This window comes from Oncorhynchus gorbuscha, linkage group LG10, assembly GCF_021184085.1.
Source record: "Oncorhynchus gorbuscha isolate QuinsamMale2020 ecotype Even-year linkage group LG10, OgorEven_v1.0, whole genome shotgun sequence".
NCBI lineage: Eukaryota > Metazoa > Chordata > Actinopteri > Salmoniformes > Salmonidae > Oncorhynchus > Oncorhynchus gorbuscha.
In genome coordinates, this window is record NC_060182.1 from 10,086,729 (window position 1) to 10,109,927 (window position 23,199).

Genomic DNA, 23,199 nt, shown 5'->3' on the forward strand with positions numbered 1-23,199 from the left:
GGAATCAAGATCTGGGCTGGCTGTGATGCTGCTGCCTGTGATGCTGCTGCCTGTGATGCTGCTGCCTGTGATGCTGCTGCCTGTGATGCTGCTGCCTGTGATGCTGCTGCCTGTGATGCTGCTTCATCATATGTGTGGAACTAGCAAGTGTATCCAGGGAAGCCAGATGGAGGAGGCTCTGAGAAGAACCAAGGGATGAGGGTTGTCCTGGACGTGACAAAGGGACTCCGTGGCCGCAACATCAAAAGCGCTAACTTTTTTAAAACTTTGCACAAACTGGGCCAGGAGCTCCTCAAGAGGAAGCTGACGACAGTAGGAACAGTACGAAAAAACAAGCCAGAGCTCCCACCTGAGCTGTTGAATACACGGAACAGGCCTTTCAATTCCTCTATGTTTGTGTTCATGGCCGACACGTCCCTAGTGTCCTACGTGCCAAAGAAAGGCAAACGTGGTACTCATGAGTACACTGCACAGGGATGGGAGAATCTGTGGCACTCATGAGTGCGCTGCATAGGGATGGGAGAATCTGTTCCCTAGAACATCATAAAAATAAATCATAATGGATTATAAGGCCACAAAAGGAAGGGTGGACAATTTAGACAAGATGGTGACTGGCTACAGCTGCAAAAGAAGAACCCTACGCTGGCATCTTGTGATATTCTTCAACATCTTGGACATCTTGGCGTACAATGCATTTGTCATCTGGATGACATTGAACCCAGATCAGAACAGAGGGAAGCTCCAGAGGAGGAGACGGCTCTTTCTCGAGGAGCTGGGTAAGGCATTGGTAAGACCTCAAATCCAGAGGAGGCAACATATCCCAAGGACCCCAGCTTCTGCAGCAGTCGTGAGGAGGATTCAGGAGGAGGATGCTGATGCCCCATTCGCCAGAAACCACAGAACCAACAACTCCAACACCGGAACTAAGTGTGAGTGATGTTGTTGTGTGTGTGTGTTTGCCTCTCCTACCTTGGCCTGCTGTAACTATATATGTGAGTGAGTGAGTGAGTGAGTGAGTGAGTGAGTGAGTGAGTGAGTGAGTGAGTGAGTGAGTGAGTGAGTGAGTGAGTGAGTGAGCGAGCGAGTGAGTGAGTGAGTTAGTCAAATTCCTGAACTAACTGTTTCCATCATTCTAGATTGTCGCCGGTAGCAACAAGAAGAAGCGCTGCTATGTGTGTGAACCCAAGAAGGACAGGAAGACACAGTACACATGCATCAAGGGCAAGAAATACATGGCAAGAAATACATTTGGAACTCTGTTCCTCATGTGGTGTGTGGTGTGTGGTGTGTGGTGTGTGGTGTGTGGTGTGTGGTGTGTGGTGTGTAGACCAGCCTTAACTTGTGTTTAATGGGGCTAATTTATCATACCCATAAAATACTGTATGCAACATGTGTCCTTCCAATTTGTTCAGTTCAAAGCAATAAACATCAATAGTGATGAAAACCTTGTTTCATATATATTTGTTCAAGATAAACATTATTTATTCCACGCATGTCTTGCTTATAATGGATTTTTACTGACAATCACATTTTATAATATAAAATAAATGAATTGCGCCTTTATTGATACATGTGATCTGGCAGAGGTAAATGGCAAATATTAACCAAATATTAACTAAGTATTAAGTCTGAAATATTTTTATATAAATTGTTAAGACTGTATTGTTTTATAAACCCAATAATGTTGTGCGTCTATCAGACCCGCGAACATTGGTTAAATAACAAAAACACGAACACCACACAAGGATTAAACCGTTTTATAAGTGGATTTTTGTTTTGGCGTTATTACACTACAATAAACATATGCAACGCCCCAGTCAGACGTGATCAGGGCTCGAGTAGCCAGAAGTGCGAGTCCATTCCTACGAAAGCAGCTCCGCTGCGGAGTTTCCATTTAAACGAGACTCGGGACAGAACTTTGGAGAGTGGTCGCCAGACTTCAGATCACACTGCTAACTCTGCTCAACCTCGCATTCTATTTAACAGCGGGACTCGCAGCATTCGACTTGATTTAAAATACGGGGATCAAACCTACTGATATAAAGGGTGTAAGTTTGATTTTTTTCTCTCTCTGAAATAATTTATTACAGTTGAATAAACGTTGTTATATTACAGTAAACCTTCCAACCTGGAACCTATACATTCTAATGCCGTATTAGTTTATCATACTGTTTTTCTTTTTAAATACGTGTGGAATCAAAACGTTCCGTCGGATCTTCATTAATTGAGTTGACGTGTAAAATGATTCATACCAGGCTATATTCATGTACAATTTTCAGTCTGAATCTACACTTCAAAGGGGATTGATTGACTGATGACCATAAAGCCATGCACGTGACACTGGTCATTTTCATCTGTGGTAAGTAGCCTCTGCGCTGAGCCTTTGAAGGCAATTAACATTTTCCTATTCCAACCAGCGGCCTAATGATGCAATGAAAACGGTGTGAGTTGTAAACTGCTGTGTAATTTATACTGTTAACTATATGTGTTGTGAACTTGCGATGCAGAATTGAAAGGTTAAAATCACAGAAAAATGTGGGTACCTCAAGCATCCAGAATTGAAAGATCAGATCTACAGATAGACTACTATAGCCTACATGGATGAAGGATGGGACAGAGGGTTGTGTTTACTGTCTCCAGCTCTGAGACTAGATGCCTTGTTTTTTTTTGGGGGATCCCCATTCCCCTCCTTAGGGGTCACTTCTCAGTTCACAGTTGGGCCACTGTCCTTGGTGGTAAATTCCCCTGTCTTCCTGGGTAGTGTTGGAGAGGTGTCTGGGTGGGACTTTGTGCTTTGGGGAGGCTAACCATCAACTCTGTTTGTTGTTTATGGTTCTCCTAAAACAGCCCAGCTGAATCCACAAATGTAGCCAGTCCACCTCATCAACAATGTTGTTGTTACAGCATCACAGGGTGCGTGGGTTGGGGGAGGGTGGGGTTATTTAATCCGAGGCTGGGGACTGGTCTTTGTTTAAAGGGTTCTACTTGTGAGTGTAGTCTACCCGGCAGTCTGTCATTATAGAGATACAGAGTGATCTCTTCAGAACCCTGACGCCTCTGTGTGTGACCTCTGGAGGTCAGGGTTCATTTCCATCTCCTCACATCATTGGGCCAGACTAGGTTAATTACTTTTCATGTGTTGGGTGAAAGCGACTGGCTGATCAGATGGACAAAGCTCAGCTCTTCTCGCTCTCTCCTCTTCTCTCCTCCCCCTCCTCCTCAGAAGATGCTAGAGGATGAGAGAGCTGGGGATTGTAAAGAGCAGTGGGTGTATCTATGTTCTATAGGTTGTTGACAGCCGAGGCTCCTGTCTCACACTCGAAATGTAACTGGCCTTCATTGGGTCATTTGTGTCACAGTGGTCTCCCCCAGGCATTGTGGGAAAGCCTTGCAGGTGATTCTGCACGTGAGCCCCCACTGTGGTGATTAGTAGACGGGGAACAGCAGCTGTGTTAAGAAAGATGGTGAACAGGGACCTTCTTTACTGTGGAGTGAAAGGAGAGAAGAAAAGACTGAACAAACTGTTCTTTTGTGAATAAATCTCCCTCTGAAAGAATGTACGTTGGTGACGAGTGTTCAGGCTTACATGAAAGAGGACAGAAGCATTCCTTATAGAACTAAAGCCTCTGTGACATAGCTTTCTTCTAGTCTCCCGGAGCACCGGTGTGCTTTTTGTGTGCAGGTGAAGGACAGGTACAGGCTGGTGCCCAGTGTTGGGAGGCCCTCTGTGAACGGAGACTCCGGAACTCATGGATTCAAGAACAATGGGCCAGTTAAAGCCAACCACAGAAACCAGACGGAGAGGGAGAGAGGGTGGGGGGGGGGGTTATGAGAGAGAAGAAGAGTGGTGGGCAGGGACTTTTCTCTGCGAAAAAAGGAAGACGAGGAGGAGGACGATGAGGAGGAGGATGAGGAGATGTTCACTCTAATAACAAGAGTGGCATTGGCACTTGTGGTATCATGTTTAACCTGACCCCACTGTACTTGATAGGGTCATATATCTTAGGTTAACACAGTACCTATTGTGAACTGTGTTTTGGGGCTTGTATTTCATGGTTGCCAGGGTCAAGTTGACGTCGTGTATAACAAAGTAAGTGCACTTGAAGTTAAGAGTGAAAACACAATGTGTCAGGTAAAAGTGGGGTTTGTTTCCTACCAGTTGTCACTTGAAACAGTGGATGAATGAAGGTTACAATATATATATTTTTTCTATCTCAGCCTTTTGTCTCCGCTGATTGATGGCCATAGCACCATAGCCCTGTCATGTATGTTACAACCATATCAGATCATACATGCTCCTCAGGCTTTAACCACAGTTGAACCCCCCCCCCCACACAGTTGAACCCTCTCACACAGTTGAACCCCCTCACACAGTTGAACCCCCTCACACAGTTGAACCCCCCACACAGTTGAACCCCCCTCCACACAGTTGAACCCCCCTCCACACAGTTGAACCCCCCCACACAGTTGAAACCCCTCACACAGTTGAACCCCCCCCCACACAGTTGAACCCCCACACAGTTGAACCCCCTCACACAGTTGAACCCCCACACAATTGAACCCCCCACACAGTTGAACCCCCTCCCACACAGTTGAACCCCCCACACAGTTGAACCCCCCCACACAGTTGAACCCCCCACACAGTTGAACCCCCCCACACAGTTGAACCCCTCCCACACAGTTGAACCCCCCTCACACAGTTGAACCCCCTCAAACAGTTGAACCCCCCACACAGTTGAACCCCCTCACACAGTTGAACCCCCCCCCTCCACACAGTTTAACCCCCCACACAGTTGAACCCCCCCCACACAGTTGAACCCCCTCACACAGTTGAACCCCCTCACACAGTTGAACCCCCTCAAACAGTTGATCCTCCCCACACAGTTGAACCCCCTCACACAGTTGAACCCCCTCACACAGTTGAACCCCTCCACACAGTTGATCCTCCCCACACAGTTGAACCCCTCCACACAGTTGATCCTCCCCACACAGTTGAACCCCCTCACACAGTTGAACCCCTCCACACAGTTGATCCTCCCCACACAGTTGAACCCCCTCACACAGTTGAACCCCCTCACACAGTTGAACCCCCTCACACAGTTGAACCCCCCACACAGTTGAACCCCCACACAGTTGAACCCCCTCACACAGTTGAACCCCCTCACACAGTTGAACCCCCACACAGTTGAACCCCCTCACACAGTTGAACCCCCCCACACAGTTGAACCCCCTCACACAGTTGAACCCCCCACACAGTTGAACCCCCTCACACAGTTGAACCCCCCTACACAGTTGAACCCCCTCACACAGTTGAACCCCCCACACAGTTGAACCCCCCCACACAGTTAAACCCCCTCACACAGTTGAACCCCCACATAGTTGAACCCCCCACACAGTTGAACCCCCTCACACAGTTGAACCCCCTCACACAGTTGAACCCCCTCACACAGTTGAACCCCCTCACACAGTTGAACCCCCTCACACAGTTGAACCCCCTCACACAGTTGAACCCCCCCACACAGTTGAACCCCCCACACAGTTGAACCCCCCACACAGTTGAACCCCTCCACACAGTTGAACCCCCTCACACAGTTGAACCCCCACACAGTTGAACCCCCTCACACAGTTGAACCCCCCACACAGTTGAACCCCCTCACACAGTTGAACCCCCTCACACAGTTGAACCCCCTCACACAGTTGAACCCCCTCACACAGTTGAACCCCTCCACACAGTTGAACTCCCCCCACACAGTTGAACCCCCTCACACAGTTGAACCCCCTCACACAGTTGAACCCCCTCACACAGTTGAACCCCCTCACACAGTTGAACCCCCCACACAGTTGAACCCCCCACACAGTTGAACCCCCTCACACAGTTGAACCCCCTCACACAGTTGAACCCCCCCACACAGTTGAACCCCCCACACAGTTGAACCCCCTCACACAGTTGAACCCCTCACACAGTTGAACCCCCTCACACAGTTGAACCCCCTCACACAGTGTTCCAATTAGCTGTTTCTCTACTGTCTGCCTGTCTTCTTGGAGAGTCACTTCCTCTACTTAGTCTGATGGGCTGCTTTCTGGTCTACTCTCACTGTAAGATATATAACAGACAAGGCCCAGGGATGGGAGGAGAAAGCCTGGACTGTGTTGTCCCTCCAGGCCTGTCCAGCTTCTGCCTCTTTATCACACTGCTGTATGCATCTACAACCAAGCTCTATCGTATGATGATAGGCTCCGTCATACGTCTTAAATACACCTGTATATACACCTGTATTTAAGAGTGGACAGGACGTTCATTATGGAGCCTGAGAGGGATGGTCAGTCCACTGAAACCCTCCCCTGTCCTCCCTCTCACTGCACACAGTCTCCACTGCTTTAGTTCTAATATCAAGGGACAGATGGTTGCCTAATAAAACACTCACCTTTAAACCCTAACGAGCTGTTTCGTGTGGTCATAAAGACGGGTCGGTTGCTCACCTGTAATTGACTGGTATATAGATACCCCCATAGGGAACGCTAAGCTAGCAGATTTAGTTTGGTGTTACAGGTGAAGAGTAATTCCAAAACGCTATATATCCATTTTCAGAAATGTTGGTAAATTAGCATTTTGTGTTGAAAGAACTTATGAAAGAGATTGGTGTTTTTTTTCTCACTATTTAATCATTGCATTGCATGGGGTTGTTCAATGATAGACATGTATTTGTTCAAAAATCCATCACTTGATGGTTTCATTTCAGAGAGACAAATAATCATGTTATTTTGTAAAATGCTATACATCTGCCTCACTCTTAGAGAAAGCAGTACTGCTTCATTTTACACGTTAAAATGTCATGTAAAAGTAACTTGACTGGTACTGTATATTTATTCTTAATAATTCAATACAGTAATATGATATCTGTATGTAAAACATTTAAAACATTTTTTTGTCATTTAGCAGATGTTCTCATCAAGAGTTACTTACAATAAGTTTATTTATCTTAAAGGAGAAGTTTATTTATCTTAAAGAAGTTTATTTATCTTAAAGGAGAAGTTTATTTATCTTAAAGAAGAAGTTTATTTATCTTAAAGGAGAAGTTTATTTATCTTAAAGAAGTTTATTTATCTTAAAGGAGAAGTTTATTTATCTTAAAGAAGTTTATTTATCTGAAAGGAGAAGTTTATTTATCTTAAAGGAGAAGTTTATTTATCTTAAAGGAGAAGTTTATTTATCTTAAAGGAGAAGTTTATTTATCTTAAAGAAGTTTATTTATCTTAAAGAAGTTTATTTATCTTAAAGGAGTTTATTTATCTTAAAGGAGAAGTTTATTTATCTTAAAGGAGAAGTTTATTTATCTTAAAGGAGAAGTCTATTTATCTTAAAGGAGAAGTTTATTTATCTTAAAGGAGAAGTTTAACCAAAATCCAGAAACTCCAAATTGATTCCATACATTGAAACTCTTGTCAGTGGAGTCTACACTCAGCCCCTCTCTCTCCCTGTAGTGCTGTACTGAAAGAGCTGCGAAAAACAGATCACGTAACTCGTAACATTGCTGGATGCAGGCCGTCACTCTGCTCCCGTTGCCAGTGAATTCATGATTCAGAAATCTGCGAATTGCAGCAGGGTATCCAAGTGGTTAGACCGTTGGACTAGTAACCGGAAGGTTGCAAGTTCAAACCCCCGAGCTGACAAGGTACAAATCTGTGATTCTGGTCCTGAACAGGCAGTTAACCCAGGCTGTCATTGAAAATAAGAATTTGTTCTTAACGGACTTGCCAAGTTAAATAAAAAAATATTGTTGAAAGAATTAGCTAGTCAAAGTACTATTGGTTATGAGTCAGGAAATGTATATTTTTCCACCTTAAACAGTTGCAGTTAACTTCATGTCATTATTTCATGTAGCCGACTGCCACAGCAGTGGAGATGGGTAACAACTGAGCATGTGTGGGGAAAACCGTGCTACATAGAAACGATACGATATGCCCTTATATGGAACTTGATGTCAAGATGTAAATTCTCCTGCAGCCAACCTTACTTCACTGTGTGTGTGTAGCAAGCACGTCAGCAACGATGCATATGAACAAGTTATGCAATATGAAATTAAAAACAGTTCTTGTGCTGACGTTGCTTCCAGAGGCAGTTTGGAACTCGGTACTGAGTGTTGCAACCAAGGACAGACGGTTTTTATAAGCTTCAGCAACCTGCGGTCCCGTTCTGTGAGCTTGTGCGGTCTACCACTTCGCAGCTGAGCCGTTGTTGCTCCTAGATGTTTCCACGTCACAATAACAGCACTTACAGTTGAACAGGGCAGCTTTAGCAAACTGACAAACGGACTTGTTAGAAAGGTGGCATCCTATGACGGTGTCATGTTGAAAGTCACTGTGCTCTTCAGTAAGGCCATTCTAGTGCCAGTGTTTGTTTATGGAGATTGCATGGCAGTGTGCTCTGTTTTATACACCTGTCAGCAACGGGTGTGGCTGAAATAACTGAATCCACTCATTTGAAGGTGAGTCCACATACGTTTGTATATATAGTGTATGTAGCCTAGACTGATTCTTGAAGTTGGAGGTGCTCTTATTATGTTATTACCATTGCACCTTGACATGTAGACATAGCTGGGATACTCTACAGGTTGACACATGAACCCTATGTATTTATGATCGGGATAAATAAAAGGTTAGATCACTCGTTAGATAACTGTCCATTTGGCCCAGCTGGAACAGGGGTGTGTCTCCAATTCATTTTTGGAATATTTTAAAAATATATATATCTCTCAGGAAACCAGAGTTTATGTGATTCCTGTAATATTTATGAAGGACATTGTAAACAAGGATGGTACAATTGTGTCACACAAGCTTGTAACAGTGTATGGGGGTGTATGCTCAATACCAAATGATAAAAACACTCATCTCAGCTTTGCCATAAAATTGGAAGAAAAATTGAATTAGTCTGTCTGCCACCCATTGAAAATCCTTATGGCTTAAATGATTAAATGAGAAGTTTCCAATGGCGTATAAAATGAAAGTTAGTTGGGAACAGGTCTTTGATGTCCCACTACCTTGGCATTGGGTCTTTGAACTGAAATATAAAACAATTGACACATCAATCCGTTCATCAGCGAGGAAACAGAATCTGAACAGTCAGCCCTGTGCAGACTCCACCATGGAAACAGAATCTTAGAACAGTCAGCCCTGTGCAATTTAAACTATTATATAAAATATTTGCTGCAAAAATAATGCTCAATAGATGGGTCATTGGACAGTCAGCCCTGTGCAGACTCTGCCATGAGGAAACAGAATCTATAGAACAGTCAGCCCTGTGCAGACTCTGCCTTGAGGAAACAGAATCTATAGAACAGTCAGTCCTGTGCAGACTCTGCCATGAGGAAACAGAATCTATAGAACAGTCAGCCCTGTGCAGACTCTGCCACGAGGAAACAGAATCTATAGAACAGTCAGCCCTGTGCAGACTCTGCCACGAGGAAACAGCATCTATAGAACAGTCAGCCCTGTGCAGACTCTGCCTTGAGGAAACAGAATCTATAGAACAGTCAGCCCAGTGCAGACTCTGCCATGAGGAAACAGAATCTATAGAACAGTCAGCCCTGTGCAGACTCCACCATGAGGAAACAGAATCTATAGAACAGTCAGCCCAGTGCAGACTCTGCCATGAGGAAACAGAATCTATAGAACAGTCAGCCCTGTGCAGACTCTGCCATGAGGAAACAGAATCTATAGAACAGTCAGCCCAGTGCAGACTCTGCCATGAGGAAACAGAATCTATAGAACAGTCAGCCCAGTGCAGACTCTGCCATGAGGAAACAGAATCTATAGGTCAGCCCAGTGCAGACTCTGCCATGAGGAAACAGAATCTATAGAACAGTCAGCCCTGTGCAGACTCTGCCATGAGGAACCATAATCTATAGAACAGTCAGCCCTGTGCAGACTCTGCCATGAGGAAACAGAATCTATAGAACAGTCAGCCCTGTGCAGACTCTGCCATGAGGAAACATAATCTATAGAACAGTCAGCCCTGTGCAGACTCTGCCACGAGGAAACATAATCTATAGAACAGTCAGCCCTGTGCAGACTCTGCCATGAGGAAACAGAATCTATAGAACAGTCAGCCCAGTGCAGACTCTGCCATGAGGAAACAGAATCTATAGAACAGTCAGCCCTGTGCAGACTCTGCCAGGAGGAAACAGAATCTATAGAACAGTCAGCCCTGTGCAGACTCTGCCATGAGGAAACAGAATCTATAGAACAGTCAGCCCAGTGCAGACTCTGCCATGAGGAAACATAATCTATATAACAGTCAGCCCAGTGCAGACTCTGCCATGAGGAAACAGAATCTATAGAACAGTCAGCCCTGTGCAGACTCTGCCAGGAGGAAACAGAATCTATAGAACAGTCAGCCCTGTGCAGACTCCACCATGAGGAAACAGAATCTATAGAACAGTCAGCCCAGTGCAGACTCTGCCATGAGGAAACAGAATCTATAGAACAGTCAGCCCTGTGCAGACTCTGCCATGAGGAAACAGAATCTATAGAACAGTCAGCCCTGTGCAGACTCTGCCTTGAGGAAACAGAATCTATAGAACAGTCAGCCCTGTGCAGACTCTGCCATGAGGAAACAGAATCTATAGAACAGTCAGCCCTGTGCAGACTCTGCCACGAGGAAACAGAATCTATAGAACAGTCAGCCCTGTGCAGACTCTGCCATGAGGAAACAGAATCTATAGAACAGTCAGCCCTGTGCAGACTCTGCCACGAGGAAACAGAATCTATAGAACAGTCAGTCCTGTGCAGACTCTGCCTTGAGGAAACAGAATCTATAGAACAGTCAGCCCTGTGCAGACTCTGCCATGAGGAAACAGAATCTATAGGACATATTTTCTGGTACTGTCCATCGGTGGCTCGTGTTTGGAATCCAGGAATGGTTGTGATGTCATAATATCCCGTTTCAGATTGACCTGCAAACTGTATTGTTAGGTGATCTGAAAAACCACCATCAGTCAATGGGATATATCATTATACTCTTGGCTAAAGTATTTATTTTTAGGGCAATATCACTAGACATTTGACAAATAGGAAGGTTCAGGACCTTTGTAAGACATCACAGTAAAATGGAGTGATGTGTTGCAAGATAAAATAGTAAAGTGTCATTATACTGGGAAATATGTGTTAATCTGTGTACAACGGAGGTTAGCTCACAATGAATAGTGGATTGGCCCACTGTGGGTGAAAATACTGCACTTACAGAAAGAGGAAAGTAGGAATATAATTATGTCACTAGATGTACTGTACATGTGAGCAAAAACAGCTGTATCTAGCAGTAGAAGTATTGTTGTCTGTTAGTTTACACCAATCAGGGTAGAGATGGTAGGGTTGGGGGAAAAATGTCAACACATAAGAATGCAGACAATTAAATTGATAGAATCCTGTACTTGACCTGTATGGTTGGAGCTGTCTGGTTGGTGTTGGTGAGGCAGGAAGCAGAAGTGTCACGTTCTGACCATAGTTCTTTTGTGTTTTCTTTGTTTTAGTGTTGGTCAGGACGTGAGCTGAGTGGTTGTTGTGTGTCTAGTTTTCCCGTTTCTATGTTTGGCCTGATATGGTTCCCAATCAGAGGCGGATGTTAGTCATTGTCTATGATTGGGGACCGTATTCATGTAGCCTGTTTTGTGTTGGGTTTTGTGGGTGGTTGTCTTCTGTCTTTGTGTCTATGCACCAGATGGGGCTGTTTTGGTTTTTTCCACATTTGTTGTTTTGGTATTTTGTAGTGTTCACATTTATGATCTTTATTAAACATGTTAAACTCTAACCACGCTGCGCTTTGGTCCTCTCCTTCGTCCACAGAAGAAAACCGTTACAAGAAGACCTAGTGCAGGGTTTTTATTTTAAGGCTCTTGGAGAAGGTGCAGGTATTTACAAAATATACAAATCATCCAACAAGATGCCGAACCAGGCTGAAAGTAAATAAAAATGTTTTTTTTTTTTAACTAGTCAAATGACTATAAAGGCTGAGCCCTAAGGCTAGCCCCTTAGGGTTCAGAACAACCCTAACTAACCCACGCAGAGCCAGGCGGCCATCTTCCACTCCCATAAAGCTCTACACCTGAGTATACAGTATATACCCTGGCAGAGACCAGGTGACAGGAAACACTTGTATTAATATAAAACACTGTCAAACTAAGCCAATAAACACTTAGCAAGTAAACAACAATACAATACGTTTAGATACTATAACCTGTATGATACAGACATATATAGAATACTTTTAAAAGAGCTGGACTAGAGCAGAAACTCTTTCACCCCAATTAGTACCCCAATTAGTAACGGAATGTCCCTTAATGAGCAGACCATGGCCCCCGGTGCGCTTGGTGGCCACGCCCCTCCACATGCTACAAGACAGATCTCACACTAACATTTGTAAGTGCTGCTTCAGACTGGCAAATAAGTCCTGCTTTAGACTGGAAAATACGACAGATTTAAACTGGAAAATAGTACAGATTTAGACTGGAAAATAGTAATGCTTTAAACTGGCAAATAGTACTGCTTTAGACTCAAATAGTACTGCTTTAGGCTGGCAAATAGTACTGCTTTAGACTCAAATAGTACTGCTTTAAACTGACAAATAGTACTGCTTTAGACTGGCAAATAGTACAGATTTAGACTGGAAAATACTACAGATTTAGACTGGAAAATACTACAGATTTAGACTGGAAAATAGTACTGCTTTAAACTGACAAATAGTACTGCTTTAGACTGGCAAATAGTACAGATTTAGACTGGCAAATAGTACTGCTTTAGACTGGCAAATAATACTTTAGACAAGCAACACAACCAACACACTTTCTGATTTACTTCTCATGTCTTCTGTCATTTATATTCAATGTTTATAAATTGATCAAGTACAGGTAACAAGGTGAGGTGACCAAACAATTATATCTCCAGGTATACTGTGATAATGGGACTAGTGCGTGCAGTTTGAAGGATGTTGCTAACTAACTCTAGCGCAATTGCTAAGTTCCAGTCATTGCCCTAATGCTCGTTAGCATCGTCTTGCGAAACTACCTACCTCTACCTTCATACTAGACAACAGAGACATACAAATGGTGTCCACAAGTTCTTTTGACTCTGGGGAAGTAAATAAATGATCTCTTTGCCAAAATCCCAAAGTATCCCTTTAAAATAGCTAGGTGAGAAAATATAACAAATATAACAGTCAAATATACAGAATGCGAACGTTCCATTCCGGCTAAACAATAGATATAGCGTTTAGCAAAAAACACATTTTCATACACATCTAAAACATTTAAATAAAACATCTTGCAACGGTAATTCTTTACAAACACATGACGGTGCCCAAAAGCAATCCTTTCTGATGAAAAAATACAAATTTGGAAAAACTGGTGGATGTAGTGTTTTGGAAATAAACTCTTTATATTGATGTGTGAAATTGTGAACATGTGGCCAGAAGGTGTTGCAGTCATCTGTAAGTGAGATGTCTTACCTCTTCCTTGTTTCATTACTCATCTCTAGTGATACCTGGAGGGAAATGACAGGAAGTGTCTGGCTTATCCAGGTCATCTCTCTGGGTCCCAAGGGACAGGAAAGGTCAGCTGCTGGTCTTGGTTCAACTGAAATGGAAAGAAAAATGACTTCCTACCATCAGACATATGAACGGAGGCATGCTCAGGCTCAGTCATACACAGTACACACAAACACACGCATACACACACACACACACACACATGCATACACACACACACACACACGCACGCACGCACACACACACACACACACACACACACACACACACACACACACACACACACACACACACACACACACACACACACACACACACACACACACACACACACACACACACACACACACACACACACACACACATTTAGTTTTTCTGTGTATGTATTTCCATTTAAAATCATATTTCCCCTAAATCTTACCCTAGCCTTAACCCCTAACCCTAAATCTTACCCTAGCCTTAACCCCTAACCCTAAATCTTACCCTAGCCTTAACCCCTAACCCTAAATCTTACCCTAGCCTTAACCCCTAACCCTAAATCTTACCCTAGCCTTAACCCCTAACCCTAAATCTTACCCTAGCCTTAACCCCTAACCCTAAATCTTACCCTAGCCTTAACCCCTAACCCTAAATCTTACCCTAGCCTTAACCCCTAACCCTAAATCTTACCCTAGCCTTAACCCCTAACCCTAAATCTTACCCTAGCCTTAACCCCTAACCCTAAATCTTACCCTAGCCTTAACCCCTAACCCTAAATCTTACCCTAGCCTTAACCCCTAACCCTAAATCTTACCCTAGCCTTAACCCCTAACCCTAAATCTTACCCTAGCCTTAACCCCTAACCCTAAATCTTACCCTAGCCTTAACCCCTAACCCTAAATCTTACCCTAGCCTTAACCCCTAACCCTAAATCTTACCCTAGCCTTAACCCCTAACCCTAAATCTTACCCTAGCCTTAACCCCTAACCCTAAATCTTACCCTAGCCTTAACCCCTAACCCTAAATCTTACCCTAGCCTTAACCCCTAACCCTAAATCTTACCCTAGCCTTAACCCCTAACCCTAAATCTTACCCTAGCCTTAACCCCTAACCCTAAATCTTACCCTAGCCTTAACCCCTAACCCTAAATCTTACCCTAGCCTTAACCCCTAACCCTAAATCTTACCCTAGCCTTAACCCCTAACCCTAAATCTTACCCTAGCCTTAACCCCTAACCCTAAATCTTACCCTAGCCTTAACCCCTAACCCTAAATCTTACCCTAGCCTTAACCCGTAAACCTAACCTAATTCTAACCCTAATTGTAACCTTAAAATAGCCTTTGTCCTCATGGGGACCTGATAAATGTTCTTTGTTTAACTATCCTTGAGACGGATTTTAGGTCCCCACAAGGATAGAAGAACTGACTAATACACACACACACACACACACACACACACACACACACACACACACACACACACACACACACACACACACACACACACACACACACACACACACACACACACACACACACACACACACACACACACACACACACACACACACACACACACACACACACACACACACACAGAGAGAGAACAGACTTAGCCCTAATCTCAAGGTTATTTGGAGATTGTACATTAAATCAATTTAAATACCAGACAGATTTACACAAAAGTCTTTGATTGTGTCTCTGATAAAATGTATCAGGAAAATGGAGTGCACTTGGAGTATAACACAATTACAAATCCCCTGTGTGCTTTCTAAGTAGAAACACATGTGTGATTAGTTTGGGGCGGCAGGTTAGAGCGTTAGGCCAGTAACCAAAAGGTTGCTCAATCGAATCCCTGACAAGGTAAACATCTGTCGTTCTGCCCCTGAACAGGGCAGGTAACCCACTGTTCCTAGGCCGTCATTGTAAATAAGAATTTGTTCTTAACAAACTTGCCTAGTTAAAAAAAGCACTTTTAATTTTTTTTTTAGCTAATGTCTGGCTCCAGTGGAGGATTTGAGTGAATCTCCATCCGTTACTCCAGCTGGTCAAAGAGCAAACGGAAATCACTAGTCAATAAATCAAACCCACAGCTACTTGACTGGCTGGCTGCAGCCAACATCTGCTGCACATGTAAGTGTCTGACTGCGCACGTAGACTTACACTGAATAATAGCATGGCCAGGGGCTGGTGACTGAACAGATCTGGGACTTGGGAGGACCAAAGGGCATAGGAGGTATGGCAACGGTCCGGGGCTGAAACAGGACTCTGGAGACCAGAGTGGAAGAACCAGGGTGATTTACACTCAGCAGGAGCAGATGCTTCCCTGTGGCAGGACTCGTTACTCTTAGCGACTGGGTAAGTAACAGAAGAATCACCATTTACATGGAGATTCCCAGGATTCCATGCTGGAAGGGAGGAGAGGAAGGAGGAGAGAGGCGCTTTACTCTGGATGTGGGAGTGGATGGCTCTTTAGAAGAGACCAGAGAGAGGGGAGGGAGGAGAGAGAGACCAGAGAGAGAGGGGAGGGAGGAGAGAGAGAGACCAGAGAGAGGGGAGGGAGGAGAGAGAGAGACCAGAGAGAGGTGAGGGATAAGAGAGAGAGACCAGAGAGAGAGGGGAGGGAGGACAGAGAGAGACCAGAGAGAGAGGTGATGGAGGAGAGATAGAGATCAGAGAGAGAGGTGAGGGATAAGAGAGAGAGACCAGAGAGAGAGGGGAGGGAGGACAGAGAGAGACCAGAGAGAGAGGGGAACTAGCCTCCTGCCCCGTGGAGGCTAGTTTGACTTCCTCCTGCCCTGTGGAGGCTAGTTTGACTTTCTCCTGCCCCGTGGAGGCTAGTTTGACTTTCTGCTGCCCTGTGGAGGCTAGTTTTACTTTCTGCTGCCCCGTGGAGGCTAGTTTGACTTTCTGCTGCCCTGTGGAGGCTAGTTTGACTTTCTGCTGCCCTGTGGAGGCTAGTTTGACTTTCTGCTGCCCTGTGGAGGCTAGTTTGACTTTCTCCTGCCCTGTGGAGGCTAGTTTGACTTTCTCCTGCCCCGTGGAGGCTAGTTTGACTTTCTCCTGCCCCGTGGAGGCTAGTTTGACTTTCTCCTGCCCCGTGGAGGCTAGTTTGACTTTCTGCTGCCCCGTGGAGGCTAGTTTGACTTTCTCCTGCCCTGTGGAGGCTAGTTTGACTTTCTCCTGCCCCGTGGAGGCTAGTTTGACTTTCTCCTGCCCCGTGGAGGCTAGTTTGACTTTCTGCTGCCCTGTGGAGGCTAGTTTGACTTTCTCCTGCCCCGTGGAGGCTAGTTTGACTTTCTGCTGCCATGTGGAGGCTAGTTTGACTTTCTGCTGCCCTGTGGAGGCTAGTTTGACTTTCTCCTGCCCTGTGGAGGCTAGTTTGACTTTCTGCTGCCCTGTGGAGGCTAGTTTGACTTTCTGCTGCCCTGTGGAGGCTAGTTTGACTTTCTGCTGCCCCGTGGAGGCTAGTTTGACTTTCTGCTGCCCTGTGGAGGCTAGTTTGACTTTCTCCTGCCCCGTGGAGGCTAGTTTGACTTTCTGCTGCCATGTGGAGGCTAGTTTGACTTTCTGCTGCCCTGTGGAGGCTAGTTTGACTTTCTCCTGCCCTGTGGAGGCTAGTTTGACTTTCTGCTGCCCTGTGGATGCTAGTTTGACTTTCTGCTGCCCCGTGGATGCTAGTTTGACTTTCTCCTGCCCTGTGGAGGCTAGTTTGACTTTCTCCTGCCCTGTGGAGGCTAGTTTGACTTTCTGCTGCCCTGTGGAGGCTAGTTGGCTCTGTGCCAGTTCTATACTTCCCTGTGCTCTCTCAAAGCCACACCCACATTCAGGTCAGGAACAGGATGTCAAGCAGTGACGTTTGTCTGCAGCGCTACTCTTATTCTGTTTACTCAATTCTCACTCAAGCTGTGCCAAGAGCTCCAAATGCTGCCATCACCTAAAAACAAGTGTTCTAGATGTACTGTAGCGCCACCTCCATAGCTCTCTTTGGGGGGGTGCAATCTCCCTCTCATATTTTATGACTGTCTGTCTGTGTATGCGTGTACTGTATGGGATTGTGTTTGTCTTGGTGATTGGTTCCAGTGTTTACACCCAGGAAGGTGCTGACAGCAGATTCCTTTTCGTCTTTGTCACCCAGTCAGATTGGAATGTTTCTTCTTGATGTCACATCGCCATCTGCCCCCCTGTCTGTCTCCAAACACAACCCAGTGACATGTCAAAGAGATCAGATCCCTGCTGCTCTCACCGTGGAGACAACGACTGGAGGCTTTTATTATCCTACTAGGAACACATAGTGCTAAACAACTTTATTGAAAGTTGAGGAAAAGTAGAAGAGGCAGGACAGAGTGAGTCACCAGCTGACAGGCACAGCCATCTATCCAGAGAGTGTCAGGACAGAGTGAGTCACCAGCTGACAGGCACAGCCATCTATCCAGAGAGTGTCAGGACAGAGTGAGTCACCAGCTGACAGGCACAGCCATCTATCCAGAGAGTGTCAGGACAGAGTGAGTCACCAGCTGACAGGCACAGCCATCTATCCAGAGAGTGTCAGGACAGAGTGAGTCACCAGCTGACAGGCACAGCCATCTATCCAGAGAGTGTCAGGACAGAGTGAGTCACCAGCTGACAGGCACAGCCATCTATCCAGAGAGTGTCAGGACAGAGTGAGTCACCAGCTGACAGGCACAGCCATCTATCCAGAGAGTGTCAGGACGCACGCACGCACGCACGCACGCACGCACGCACGCACGCACGCACACACACACACACACACACACACACACACACACACACACACACACACACAGACAGACAGACAGACAGACAGACAGACAGACAGACAGACAGACAGACAGACAGACAGACAGACAGACAGACAGACAGACAGACAGACAGACAGACAGACAGACAGACAGACAGACAGACAGACAGACAGACAGACAGAGAGAGAGAGACAAGAGAGACAAGAGAGACAGAGAGAGAGACAGACACAGAGAGACAGAGAGAGACAGAGAGACAGAGAGAGAGACAGACACAGAGAGAGAGACAGAGAGAGAGACAGACAGAGAGATAGACAGAGAGAGAGATAGACAGAGAGAGAGACAGAGAGAGAGAGAGTACAGAGAGAGAGAGAGAGAGAGAGAGAGAGAGAGAGAGAGAGAGAGAGAGAGAGAGAGAGAGAGAGAGAGAGAGAGAGAGAGAGAGAGGAGAGAGAGAGAGAGAGTATAGAGAGAGAGGAGAGAGTACAGAGAGACAGACAGAGAGAGCCAGATAGAGAGAGAGACAGAGAGAGAGAGAGAGAGAGAGAGAGAGAGAGAGAGAGAGAGAGAGAGAGAGTACAGAGAGAGAGAGGAGAGAGTACAGAGAGACAGACAGAGAGAGCCAGATAGAGAGCCAGATAGAGAGAGAGACAGAGAGAGAGAGAGAGAGAGAGAGAGAGAGAGAGAGAGAGAGAGAGAGAGAGAGAGAGAGAGAGAGAGAGAGAGAGAGAGAGAGAGAGAGAGAGAGAGAGGAGAGAGAGAGGAGAGAGTACAGAGAGAGAGAGGAGAGAGTACAGAGAAACAGACAGAGAGAGAGAAAGAGAGAGAGAGAGAGTACAGAGAGAGAGAGAGACAGAGAGAGAGCCAGATAGAGAGAGAGAAAGAGAGAGAGAGAGAGTACAGAGAGAGAGAGAGAGAGAGTACAGAGAGAGAGAGGAGAGAGTACAGAGAGAGAGAGAGACAGAGAGAGAGACAGAGAGAGAGAGAGAGAGAGAGAGTACAGAGAGAGAGAGAGAGAGAGAGAGAGAGAGAGAGAGAGAGAGAGAGAGAGAGAGAGAGAGTAGAGAGAGAGAGAGAGAGAGAGAGACAGAGAGAGAGTACAGAGAGAGAGAGAGAGAGAGTACAGAGAGAGAGAGAGACAGAGAGAGAGCCAGAGAGAGAGAGAGAGAGAGAGAGAGAGAGTACAGAGAGAGAGACAGAGAGAGTACAGAGAGAGAGAGAGAGAGTACAGAGAGAGAGAGAGAGAGAGAGAGAGAGAGAGAGAGAGAGAGTACAGAGAGAGAGAGAGAGAGAGAGAGAGAGAGAGAGAGAGAGAGAGAGAGAGAGAGAGAGAGAGAGAGAGAGAGAGAGAGTACAGAGAGAGAGAGAGGAGAGAGAGACAGAGAGAGAGACAGAGAGAGAGAGAGAGAGAGAGAGAGAGAGAGAGAGAGGACAGAGAGAGAGAGGAGAGAAATGAGGTGAGAAAAGCCCATCTGGTCCAGGCCATTACAGGCAGATTAGCCGAGGGCAAGGCTGACTGCAGACCAGAGAGAATGCTGGGGAGCTGTTCAGTCTAAACTAATTACACTTGTTTTCGGAAGAGGTGGAAATAACTATTATTATACACATAATCAACCACATTAGCAGTGCAGAGTACATGTGCAGTTCAGTATAGTCCAGAGCAGAGGTGAGGAAACAATCACTAAAATGTCCTGTTGACTGAGAATTATAATGATGTTCAGAGCACATTAAATTTTTATGGATTTGATCTCTTTAATTCTGCCAAATTTCACATTCAATCGTGTAAGTGGCAGATGTTTCTACTTGTTAGCACCTAGCTCAACAGTAGGACTTTTACTTCTGGTCTGTGGCTAATGCTAGGCTAATAGCTCAACAGTAGGACTTTTACTTCTGGTCTGTGGCTAATGCTAGGCTAATAGCTCAACAGTAGGACTTTTACTTCTGGTCTGTGGCTAATGCTAGGCTAATAGCTCAACAGTAGGACTTTTACTTCTGGTTTGTGGCTAATGCTAGGCTAATAGCTCAACAGTAGGACTTTTACTTCTGGTCTGTGGCTAATGCTAGGCTAATAGCTCAACAGTAGAACTTTTACTTCTGGTCTGTGGCTAATGCTAGGCTAATAGCTCAACATTAGAACTTTTACTTCTGGTCTGTGGCTAATGCTAGGCTAATAGCTCAACAGTAGGACTTTTACTTCTGGTCTGTGGCTAATGCTAGGCTAATAGCTCAATGACAGGTCTTGTATATCAACCTCTCCTAATCTGTGGCGAGGCTAGCTCAACAGAAGGACGTCTGGTCTATGGCTAACACTAGGCTAGGCTAATAGCTCAACAGCAGGGCTTGTATCTCAACCTTGACTGGTCTGTGGGTAGGCTATACAACAGCACTATCTCCTAGTAGTTGGCTCCCGAGTGGCGCAGCGGTCTAAGGCACTGTATCTCAGTGCTATATGCGTCACTACAGACACTCTGGTTCGATTCCAGGCTGTATCACAACCGGCAATGATTGGGAGTCCTATAGGGAGGCACACAATTTTCCCAGCGTCGTCCGGGTTTGGCAGGTGTAGGCCGTCATTGTAAATAATAATTTGTTCATAAATGACTTGCTGAGTTAAATAAAGATTCAATAAATAAATAAAAAGTCGTCTGTGGCTATAGCCCCACTCAGTGCTTTGTTAGCTCTGAGATACGCCTCCCTCTCAGCTGTCAGCCTGGCCTGCATTCCTCCCTGGCCCTGCCTGTCCATGTATGGAGGAGAAAACGGCAGACAGAGAGCTGCTGAGATGAGAAAGCAACACTGCTGCCGAGTCAACCATCACTATTTAACTCACACTGCTGCCGAGTCAACCATCACTATTTAACCATTTAACTCATACTGCTGCCTAGTCAATCATCACTATTGAACCATTTAACTCACACTGCTGCCTAGTCAACCATCACTATTTAACCATTTAACTCATACTGCCATTTAACTCATACTGCTGCCCAGTCAACCATCACTATTTAACCATTTAACTCATACTGCTGCCGAGTCAACCATCACTATTTAACCATTTAACTCATACTGCTGCCTAGTCAACCATCACTATTTATCCATTTAACTCACACTGCTGCCTAGTCAACCATCAGTATTTAACCATTTAACTCATACTGCTGCCTAGTCAATCATCACTATTGAACCATTTAACTCACACTGCTGCCTAGTCAACCATCACTATTTAACCATTTAACTCATACTGCCATTTAACTCATACTGCTGCCCAGTCAACCATCACTATTTAACCATTTAACTCATACTGCCATTTAACTCATACTGCTGCCGAGTCAACCATCACTATTTAACCATTTAACTCATACTGCTGCCTAGTCAACCATCACTATTTAACCATTTAACTCATACTGCTGCCTAGTCAACCATCACTATTTAACCATTTAACTCATACTGCTGCCTAGTCAACCATCAATATTTAACTCACACTGCTGCCTAGTCAACCATCACTATTTAACCATTTAACTCATACTGCTGCCTAGTCAACCATCAATATTTAACTCACACTGCTGCCTAGTCAACCATCACTATTTAACCATTTAACTCATACTGCTGCTGAGTTAACCATCACTATTTAACCATTTAACTCATACTGCCATTTAACTCATACTGCCATTTAACTCATACTGCTGCCTAGTCAACCATCACTATTTAACCATTTAACTCATACTGCTGCCTAGTCAACCATCAATATTTAACCATTTAACTCATACTGCTGCCGAGTCAACCATCACTATTTAACCATTTAACTCATACTGCTGCCGAGTCAACCATCACTATTTAACCATTTAACTCATACTGCTGCCTAGTCAACCATCACTATTTAACCATTTAACTCATACTGCTGCCTAGTCAACCATCACTATTTAACCATTTAACTCATACTGCTGCCGAGTCAACCATCACTATTTAACTCATACTGCTGCCTAGCCAACCATCACTATTTAACCATTTAACTCATACTGCCATTTAACTCATACTGCTGCCTAGTCAACCATCACTATTTAACCATTTAACTCATACTGCTGCCTAGTCAACCATCAATATTTAACCATTTAACTCATACTGCTGCCGAGTCAACCATCACTATTTAACCATTTAACTCATACTGCTGCCTAGTCAACCATCACTATTTAACCATTTAACTCATACTGCTGCCTAGTCAACCATCACTATTTAACCATTTAACTCATACTGCTGCCTAGTCAACCATCACTATTTAACCATTTAACTCATACTGCTGCCGAGTCAACCATCACTATTTAACTCATACTGCTGCCTAGCCAACCATCACTATTTAACCATTTAACTCATACTGCTGCCGAGTTAACCATCACTGTTTAACTATTTAACTCATACTGCTGCCTAGTCAACCATCACTATTTAACTCACACTGCTGCCTAGTCAACCATCACTATTTAACCATTTAACTCATACTGCCATTTAACTCACACTGCTGCCTAGTCAACCATCACTATTTAACCATTTAACTCATACTGCTGCCGAGTTAACCATCACTGTTTAACCATTTAACTCATACTGCTGCCTAGTCAACCATCACTATTTAACCATTTAACTCATACTGCTGCCTAGTCAACCATCACTATTTAACCATTTAACTCATACTGCCATTTAACTCACACTGCTGCCTAGTCAACCATCACTATTTAACCATTTAACTCATACTGCTGCCTAGTCAACCATCACTATTTAACCATTTAACTCATACTGCTGCCTAGTCAACCATCATTATTTAACCATTTAACTCATACTGCTGCCTAGTCAACCATTACTATTTAACCATTTAACTCACACTGCTGCCTAGTCAACCATCACTATTTAACCATTTAACTCATACTGCCATTTAACTCATACTGCT

General features: G+C 44.7%; 1 protein-coding gene across 1 annotated transcript in view; it reads left to right on the plus strand.

Annotated features, from left to right (window-relative positions):
* Positions 1-1,898: 1,898 nt before the first annotated feature.
* LOC124045529 (laminin subunit beta-2-like) overlaps positions 1,899-23,199 on the plus strand; it is a 90,974-nt gene continuing 69,673 nt past the window's right edge. Inside the window, exons 1-2 of the mRNA XM_046364877.1 lie at positions 1,899-2,048; positions 2,280-2,359. Coding sequence (XP_046220833.1) covers positions 2,329-2,359 — 31 coding nt within the window. The 5' untranslated portion in view covers positions 1,899-2,048; positions 2,280-2,328. The remainder of the gene's footprint in view (positions 2,049-2,279; positions 2,360-23,199) is intronic.